The sequence below is a fragment of the Egretta garzetta genome, unplaced genomic scaffold (genome assembly GCF_000687185.1).
Source record: "Egretta garzetta isolate BGI_Z169 unplaced genomic scaffold, ASM68718v1 scaffold716, whole genome shotgun sequence".
Classification (NCBI taxonomy): Eukaryota; Metazoa; Chordata; class Aves; order Pelecaniformes; family Ardeidae; genus Egretta; species Egretta garzetta.
The window spans coordinates 84,204-94,139 of NW_009260075.1; the positions used below are offsets into that span (position 1 = coordinate 84,204).

The 9,936-nt window shown below is 42.9% G+C and overlaps 1 protein-coding gene across 1 annotated transcript in view; it reads left to right on the forward strand.

The window, feature by feature from the left end:
- The first annotated feature begins 1,116 nt into the window (after window positions 1-1,116).
- Window positions 1,117-9,936, forward strand: part of LOC104128513 (sodium-dependent neutral amino acid transporter B(0)AT3) — a 28,791-nt gene continuing 19,971 nt past the window's right edge. The window contains exons 1-3 of the mRNA XM_035896798.1: window positions 1,117-1,284; window positions 5,699-5,723; window positions 9,914-9,936. The exon at window positions 9,914-9,936 is cut by the window's right edge and continues 94 nt beyond it. Coding sequence (XP_035752691.1) covers window positions 1,117-1,284; window positions 5,699-5,723; window positions 9,914-9,936 — 216 coding nt within the window. The remainder of the gene's footprint in view (window positions 1,285-5,698; window positions 5,724-9,913) is intronic.

Genomic DNA, 9,936 nt, shown 5'->3' on the forward strand with positions numbered 1-9,936 from the left:
GCACAAGACATTTCCTGATCTCGTGCGTGCCCCATGAGACATCCTGGTAAGGGACTGGCAAGTTGAGTTGCTCCAACTATGGATCTGGATGTTTGCAGAGCTGCAAGCAGATGAACTGTGCTTACCTGGGGAGACTTGTGTAGCCCAGATGTAAATTGGCTTCTGGTTGGATGATCTGCAACCTGAACATATTTGTATGCTTAGCTGCAGAGCAGGGCTTTATTTCTCCCTAAGTATTTTTGGGGAAAAAAGAAAATGTCTTCACTTAGGTACTCTTCCCATTTTGAAAAGGGGAATCCAGGCATAAAGTGTTGATTTACTGAAGCAAGCAAGCTGACTGGCTGATCTGCTTAGTGTGGAGTGAACTGATTTGATGTGCAAAATAGCAAAACCCTGGTATAACTGAAAGACAACAGAAAAACATTCTCACACACTTTCGGTTGAAGGAAAGCATTCAGCTCTTACATTCATCAGTAACTATTTAATGAACAATAAAAATAGTCACTTGGGATTCATTGGCAGGTGGGAAGTGATTAACTTCTAGCAGTTATGGTGAAAATAGATCAAATTCTAATGTCTGATCATAGAGAGTCTAATTTTTCTTGCTTTTTCTTTTTTAATTTACTTTTTACCCTTGCAAAAAATGTCTTCATTCATTTACCTCTACTAACAAACTAAGAAAGGAAATGACAACACTTTATTCACAGATTTTTCCAAGCATTTTACAATTTTAATAAGTCTGCTCTAAAGGTTTCTTTTTAATTATATTCAGTGTCACACTTCTCTGAAAGTATCTGAGAACAGAAGGAGAACAGAAAATAAAAAACCATTTGATCCCGAGTTACCCATTAACAACATATTCCCAAGTTCTCTAACTATAGAAGAAGCTGCAAAAAAGTCAAGAGTGGTAACTCTCTATATAATAATAATTCCTGGTTTTGTCTTTAAACTGTAGCTTTGGCAATGACACGTTCCTTTGCATCACATAAAAGGAAAGCTCCACCTCTCTTTCCAGGTTCCTCCAGCCACCCCACATAAAACCTGTAGGAGAGAGGTTTTGAAGCATCTTCCCATTTACAGGGAGAGGGGCTAAGGAGACAAGGATATTTCATTAAAATGTCAAAAGATTTATCAGTGCTACCTGAAATCCCTAAAGAAGATGGTAGACCCAAGTGGGACAATAAGTTCCAGTACATTTTAAGCTGTATCGGATTTGCTGTTGGTCTGGGGAACGTGTGGCGATTTCCATACCTGTGTCAGATACATGGAGGCGGTAAGATTGAAATGGGACTTTGCTGAAATATTAAACTACAATTCTAATATTAAACTACAATGCTAATTTGTGATGGGCATGGAAGTTATGTATTTTTTTTAACTATCTAATTCTCATAAATGTCTTGCACCAGTTAGATTAGCTTTTTCTATAGAAAAATTTTAAAATGTGTTCGTTTAGGAAGTAAGACCTGACTGACACTAACTCTCATCAGAACTGATGTTAAAGTTCTTACATTGCTGCTACAGTCACGATGGGAGCAGGAAACTGAACCTGGAGCTCATTACCTTAAGGAAAAGAAGAAGCCCTGGGGGCGGCCCGAGAGTGAACTGGCCCCCAGACAAATGGCCGTTGCGCTTTCCTTTGGGAAGATGAGGGAGTCCTTCCCTCCCTTCTCTGATGCTCCTAGGAGCTACCTCATCGTCTGGAACTCCCCCTGCACAAAACTAAATTGCACTTTTTGGTGGCTGTGAGGCTGTTTAAAATGCTCAGCTGACAGAACACCGACAGGAGCCTGCCAGGTGGCGCGAAGAGCTGCCCCAGCCTGTCCCTGGGTGCCATTCCCACAAAGAATGGCTTTAGAAGCAGCCAATTTAGTAAATATAAATGAATCAGAAAAGAGTGCTTGATAACTCACTGTTCACAATAACTTTTGAGATCTGCCCTGGTAAGCTTTCTAAAGGAAATTTTTTGGCCCAGTGTTATTCACTATCTTTCGATTAACTGAAGAAACAGAAAATTCAAACCTGGAGGAACTGTCAAATGACAGAAAAAAATTATTAAGTTGGAGCTTGTTCTACCAAGGCATCTGTATTACTTGATGAACTACATATATGTGAATCAACCAAGGAACCAAGAATGCATGCTGCCTCTAACAGAAGGAGGTGTTTCAGAAAGAAGTAACCATTTAGGGACTGGTAAGTAGCTGGATGGATGAGATACAGCAGGTTGTGGCAACAAAAAGAATCTTGGCATATATAAGGAGAGCACTAGAAAGTAGGTGGAGGTATTGCTACCGATACTAAGACAACTTCTGAACTTCTGACTTCTTCTGAAAGTCCACCTTTCAAAGTCAACTTAAAAAACTAGATAAAATGCAGAAAAGCCCCAATTATTCAAGGTCTGGAAAATTTATGGGACAAGGAATGACTTAAGAATTCAATCTATTTAGCTCATGAATTTGAAAATGAAAGAGTACATTTATCATAGTCTATAAACAAGCAAATAGAAATTATTTTGATGGCAAGGAGCTCATTAATGCTGAACATGTAACAGCTGGAAGCTATGATTACACAGATTCAAATAAGAAAAGAGAAGAAGCAGTAGGTTAGATTCCTCCCAGGAGACTTAACATTTTCCATTATTTATTTGCAAGATGTGAAACCCAGTGAAACGCTCTCAGAGGAGTGCCATAACTGGGTGGTTAGAAAGCCATAGGTGCAAGCACTCTCCTTCTCTGTGTTTGCCCATGGGAAGGGCTGGAAAAAGCCTGTCACTCCAGTTAATGATACATGCATTAATGAGACATGATAAACACCTTTAGAGAGACACCCCCATAGCAGATAGGGCATGGGGCCTGCAAGGAAGATGGTCTTCTGGAGCAGGAGCTGCAGGTCAGAAAAATACAGCATCTCAGGTGGCCTTTCTATCTTGGAGCAAGGGAACAAGCATTCGGCATTAACAAACAACATAATAAAACCAACATAATGTGATGTTTCTGTAAGGCAATGAACAATGAACACAAAGTGCTGAGTGGAAGGTTTGAAACTCACAGATGGGACCATAGAAAGTTGCAGCTGCTCCACTGCATCAGAGAGCTGCTTCTGGGGCCACCAACTGCATGAGGCTGCATGAACTTTGTGCTTCAGGGTTTTGTGCAAATCTCTATTATGGATTAAGATGAAATATTGTTATACTGTCTCTAAAAAGGCTCTCACACCTTCCCATGAAGCACCAAGGGTTGCTTCTCTGTGCTGGAGGTGAGGGACTAGCTGTGGCCAGCTGTTTTTCAACCTCTTCAGATCCCAGCCTCACTCCAGCATATCAGCAACACTCACCTCCTACTGAGGTTTGGTCTCTCCCCTACATCCCTTCCCTCCCCAGTCCCCTGCACCCCTGCTCTACAGACCCTCTACCACCCCAGGAGAAGTGTGAGTCTGAGTGCAAGGAGATGCATGGTGACCTGTCCTATGGACCGCGCAGTGCTCAGAAAGTCTGTTTGCTTGTGTATCCAGCTTCTGAGCACTGATATATCACATAGGAGCTGCTAGGGACAAAAAAAGACAGGGTTTAGAGTGGGTTTAAAGACACTAAAAATAGGGAAATGCTGCAGGGACAAAGGCTGAGTCATTCCTTTGCTCCACGAGTAGTAATTTTGCCAGTGAAAAATCGGTTTAAAATAGCTAGCAGACTCAGTAACGGCACATAGCTACTTTGCATCACTACAAACAGTGGCACAAGACAGCGGTGAATAAGATCAATGTATGGATGTATGGCCAGTGTTTGGTCACTGGATTTTAATGACAGGCTCAGAAAGCTCAACAGCAGGATGGACTCAGTCACAAAGTGCTTGTGAATAATTTACCCCAGAAAGCTGACATTGGAAGAGTTTGAGTGAGTCATGAAGACCACCAAGAAGACAGAGCTGTTGGGTTTACACCAGCGTATAATGCGGTTGTGTTTTCCTTCTGCTAATTTAAGGCAGCAATGTGATTCGGTGTTGCCTTTTTGAAAGCAAACGACTCAGATGCAAAAGGGGGTACTGGAGCATAAATCCTGCCTGCGTGCATCTGAAGATGAGAACACGGGAGAGACCAGCAGCGTCGTGGTTAACTGGGAGCCCTGAGAGGTGCAGTGGCTCCGTGCCTGCAGCCACAGCCACAAGTGCAGTGGAACCTGGTATGGATATGGCATAGATGTGCTCTAAGGCCAAGTGGCTTCTGGGGTACAGATCAGCACGGTTTCACAGCTGATTCAGGGCATATCCAAGCATTTAAGAGTTAGGCAATGCACTTCTCATTTCTAGATCTTTTAAAATACAAGAGATAAAACTAAGTGCTTGTGTATGTCTCATGTCAGCTGTTCTCATCAGACCTCTGGACCTTATTCATCTCACATTAGTGTTACTCAGTAACTCAGATCTAATATAATATCAGTTTTGCTGACATTTATAACCTGCTGTTGTTACTGATTATTTGGATTTATTGCCGGAGTTAAGTTAGTTATTTACTTTCCATGACTAATGGATATGAAGGTTGTTTGCCACAGCAAGTGGAGGCAAACACAAAGGTTCCCAGGCAACTGGGATTGAAAAGAAGTCTCTAAATGGCCCAGTACATAGTTTGTCACTTAAAACTGAGACTCAAACAAGTCATATAGCTGTATATGTACACACACAGTCATCTGAGTATACTTAAAAAACCTCAACCTAGTTCTAGCTGGAAATTACTGCAGTGTTTTACTTTTTATTATAGCTAGTATGTATATATGCTCGCCTAACACATGGCTATTAAAAATGTGCATAGTGCCCAAGCCTACAGGATGACTGAAAAATCTCTTTAATATAAAATACAGTTTCTAGGAAAATAAATATTTATAAACACTAAAGTCCTGCTAAAAATAGAGAACTGTTTACTTCTGGGGCAATGATTTACAGACTTTCATAACCCGCGGCCTACCTGACCTTTTGCTAGAATTTGAACTACAACTTGCTACAAAATGCAGTTGCCTGGCTCACTGTGTCCTCAGAAGGCAAATAAAATCCTAGAGGAACAACAAGTGTACCTGGAAGATAATGTAAAAAAAAAAAAAAGTATGTTGGGAAGAGCAGAACATTTCACTCTCTGATAGAAAAATAAATTATGTTACAAGTTACAAACTTCATTTTCTGGATTGTTACCATGTCCTGCTGCAGTCCTCGATGAAAAGCTATGGCATTTGTATCTTGATGCAACAAATTGCTGTGTTGGCTACTATGCTGCTTAGCTGAATTCCCATGGAGAAAGGGGGGAACAGGCCTGAGAATCCCCTTACAATAGCTGATAGCTTTTTCTCTGTATCTGAGCAAGTCGTTACCACCTATTGCAATTTCTCATAGGTGAAACAAATTATCACAGGTATCCTGCCATTAAGTTCTCAATCTTTTGGAAAAATGCACCCATCATCATTTTTCCCATGTACCAACAGAACCGGTGAAGGGGATCTCTGAATGCTTGTTGCATTGCATCATACTGAGACGTGCTTTCTGAGTTTTTCAGACTCTACAGATGAGTTTCCTTTGGAATTTTGCCACTTTCCAGGTCACTTCAGTCTTCATTATAATTATTTTTTTTTTCCATTCCTAATTCTCTGGTCTGAAGGAAATTTATTACTCATGTTCTGGCCTTTCAAATGCTGTTGTGCCTTTAGATCATCATTTCAAGTTACTTGCCTTACTTCTGCCAGCTGATCTGCAGGCATTGGTAGGATGCAATATTGAGTGCGTGGATCAGTTCCTCCCAGATTTTCTCCGCCATCTAGGACGTCTCCATTGATACCCTGACATCAAGCAAGGCTACTGGGTTTTCTTCTCTGCTTCTCACCGAGGCCCATCAATTTCTGCTGGTCTTGGTACATCTTGATTAGGACGTCACCTGGCTGATCATACTTCAAACTGCTTTACGTTTCCACTGGTCGGGTCTATTGCTCTCTCTTTCTGAGATGTGACAAAACCAATTTGGCTTTTCCACTCTGTGTTGCTGGTTGCCATGATGCAGCTTTAGACGGCGCTCCTTCGTTAACCTCCTGGTCGTTCTGCCCTCTGGTGCCTCAGGAGGTCTCAAAAGGCTGCCTAGTTGCTCATGCACTTCTCTTCAGGTTGTCACGCGTAGGTGATATAACAAAGACTGTGCCCTTCAGGTGCCATTTTGCAGGCAGAGGGCTGAATATGACTGAGCATTGCTTTTCTGACCTGATTTGCCTGTACATTGCAACCGAGGGGTCGGGTTTTAAAAACCCTCAGTGTATCTAGAGTGCACCAGGTGTTTCCTACTGCCATGACTATAGAGCCACTCAAATGGCTCTTCTGAGTTAGCAATGGTACCGACCGTGCTACATGCTGGTGCTCCTGGTCACTTGGGACTCTATTGCTAACGACATCAACTTACCATTATGTGCAGTATTTGTAGCTGTTGACAACCTGATTTGAAAGAGCCCTTGTAGGCTTTCTGTGCCTTCTCATGTGCACGGGGATTGTTCCCTGGCTTTGAGATATACTTGTGCAGGAACTCTTTCAAAAATAACTTTTAACTTTGGTAGACTTTGGACTGGATTTTTTTTTTTCCTTGACCTTCTTTCAGTTGTGCATGTATCTACTTGCAGGATGGATGCCTGATGCATCTTGAGTCTCTTTCTGACAGAAGAAATGGTGTAGAGTAAAATTTTCAGAGGGCATGCTTCAGGGATGCAACTAAACTGTGCTCTGGTGATACTTTTGATTTTTATGGGCATTTCTCCAGGCTTTTAAGGTACTTACTTACAAATGGTTCATCACTATCATTTTCCTTATTCATTTTTGGAGAGGAAAAAAGTTACTGAAGCTAAACTTTTGGTTTTAGACGTTTCCCCTGGGCTTGCTTCTTATGTGTCATTTATTTTCCTTTCACTGTGGAGCATATAGATCTAGAATATCTAGATATAAATATACCTAGCATATCCAGATATAGAATAATTTGCTTACTGGCACTTTGTGATTATTTCTGCTAAGGTTTCGTTTTCCCATGCCTCATGGAAGCCAAACCTACTGAGTTTCTGCTGTACCTGTGCTAAACTTCACACGGGTGCCGATGGGGTCTCGCTGTGCCTTTGTCTGAATGCTCTGTTTCATGCTACATGCTCTGTGTTAGGTACCAGCTCGCTGCTCCATCCTGCTTCTTGGATTTTCTTCTCGCCTTTTCCACGGTTAGATTTCTCATGGCTTTTTTTTTTTTTTTTTTAAAGTATTTAAATTCTGCCTTCCAGCACATCCTCCCCTATCTATTAAACAGAGCCTTTGACTACATAGCACTAGAGGGTTCCTACTCACCATTAGGTATCTGATACCTTTCCGGTATCCTTTTTCTTTCTATGGGTGGGGGATTTTATTGTGGAAAAGAATAAGTTTCAAGTGCTTGATCAGACTGTCTATGCTTTTTCTATTTCCTTTTTGCCTAAAAATACTGTAAAGCAAAGGAATTAATAACTGAAACATATTTTTACACTGTAAGCCATTTATTTGAATTAGGTTTGAGACAGATTAGCTCCATTAACTATTTATTCTTAGCCCGATCTTCTGCCATAGTTTCATATATGCAGATCGCATACTTTTTCTTCTCCCAGAAAACCAGCATTTTCTTTCCAAGTGTGACCTTATGTTTTGCTGTGCTGTGAATGTGACTGGAGATACGTAGAAACCAGAACAAAGTAAACAGGCTCTTATCAGCAGAATATCTAAACATGCTCTGCTGTCAATGGCTCAGCTAGCAAACGGAAAAGGGGCGAGAGATAACAGAGGGCAGTTTGCACTAATTATTGCTCAGTTATTTCCAGGGAGATATGATAGGGGAGATAGGTCAGTCCCTTACGGAGTGCTTGGCTAGGAAGGCCTGGGGATGGCACGGATTACAGCAAGGCAGCCACCTGGGGCCGGTGTGCGGGCGGGCAGCCAGGGGAAGAAGCAGTGTGCTCCGCACTGCGGTGCTCCCGTCACTCGCGTGAATGTTTTGCTCTTCCCAGGGAACGGCCCAAAGGCATCGGGTGGTCAGGAGGGCTGGGCGGGTGCCCTCAGGTGTGCCGAGGAGGGGGATATCGCAGCAGGTTTGAGGGAGAGCGCAGGAATGAACACAGCAAGAGGTTACCGAGTTCTTGCAGAAGGGATCTGCAAATTCCTTAGTATTTGCATGGGAACGTCGGCAGGTAGCTGCAGGTGAGATTTCATCAGGTGGTAAAACAATTAAAAATAAACAAACTATTGTGGTCCTTAACTCCCTCTGTAAATATCTTAGGGAGGATTATAACAGCCACTTCAGAGCTTCCTCCAAGCAAGGGGACTACTGAGCAGGGGTACTGAGGATCCAAATTGAAGGTTTAACATACTGGGAATTAACGGTGAGATTCCTTTTTCAAATCTGCTTTTTAGCAGCTAAAAACATCTTAAGAAATCAGATCATAAGAAGAGACATTTATTTCTACCTGTGGCAAGTTAAGAACAGTCCTTCACTGACAAAAGCTTTGCCGATTTTGTTCCTATGTATTTCTTGTTAAAGGCCTAAACCATTAAACAACACGCCTTCACTGGGTGTGGTATGTAGTTGTTGCAGCACCTAGAAATAGGTAGCAAAGTTATTGCAATACCTAGCCCAAGTGATGAGCTTTATCTGCCCAGCCTTTCTAAATAGTCAGTGATTGCAAAACACAGGAGCCAGTCCAGGAAGAGACCAGAAATCCTCGGGCATTCCCCCACCTCCCTCTTAAGGCCAAGAATGGAACAGAGCGCTGAGCTGCTTTGCTCTGCTCTCTCTGATGGTGAAGGTGAAGCTGCTCTCCCTGCCAGCCTGGAGGGAAGGGAGAAGGTTTCCAGAGCTGGAAGAGCAGAGCTGGGCAGACTCAGGAGATTTGGAGGCAAAGTTGAAATGGTTTAACAAGGCACAGGTTTACTGACGAAGGGATGAGCAGGACAGAGTTGGTATGGGTTGGTAGGAGGACTGGGAGGGGGCTGAAGCAGATCTTCTGTCTTTGTTTCCCCAAAGAAAAGAAGCTTTGTGGTCACAGTGGTTGCTGGTCATGGCAATAAACTTCAATCTATTAGATCATTTAAAGTTAATTAGACATTTGGGCAGGTGCTTTAAACATAATACTGATGAAACTTCTCCTGGTCTCGTGAAAAATGGTATTTGTGCAAAGGAGGGAGACCCAAACCCATGTCCCTTCCAAGGGAAGGCAGGGGAGGCGAGGCGTCGCACGCCATTTTGCAGGAACCAGCCAGGTTGCCATCAGGATGGATACCTACCTGCAGGCACCCGGCAGCACGTGCTGCCCCTGGCCCAAGGGAGCCCCTGTGAGAAAAACGGAAGACGTGGAGGATACAAACCATGAGGAAATCAGGTTTCATTGCTCCCATGTCTCACAGAACAACTTCAGTCTTGCTTTCGGTTTTTCATTAGTCAGAGGCTCTGTGCTTTGAGCAGAACTTCATGCCACAAAGTAATCTGGTCTCTTGGGGGCTTCCAGCACAAAATCTTGCTTTACAAGGGGAGGACAGCAGAGCGCATGCCTGAGAGCTTTAGGGAGGGAAATGAAGCACTGAAGGGGAAACAGACGGTATAGGGGAGAGGCAAACCCTTGTGCTTTATGAGAAGGGGGAGAAAAGAAGATGCTTAGAGAAAAGTAAATGCAGAAAACAGTGAGGCTATTTATAATGGGCTGTAGCAGTGCCTGAGGGGAAGGGTCCTGCAGTGCTAAGCATCCCAGTCCTTCCTCCTATACCTTCCTCAACAAAATTACCAGTAACTGATGTTACTTGGCAGGTATCCCCAGCAATGCTCCCTCTCTCAACACATCCCACAAGGACTTTGTTAGGGTCATAAAGCAGACAAATTACAATCCAGTCATTTCACCGAGATGCAGATAATCACGTGGCTCAATTGCAC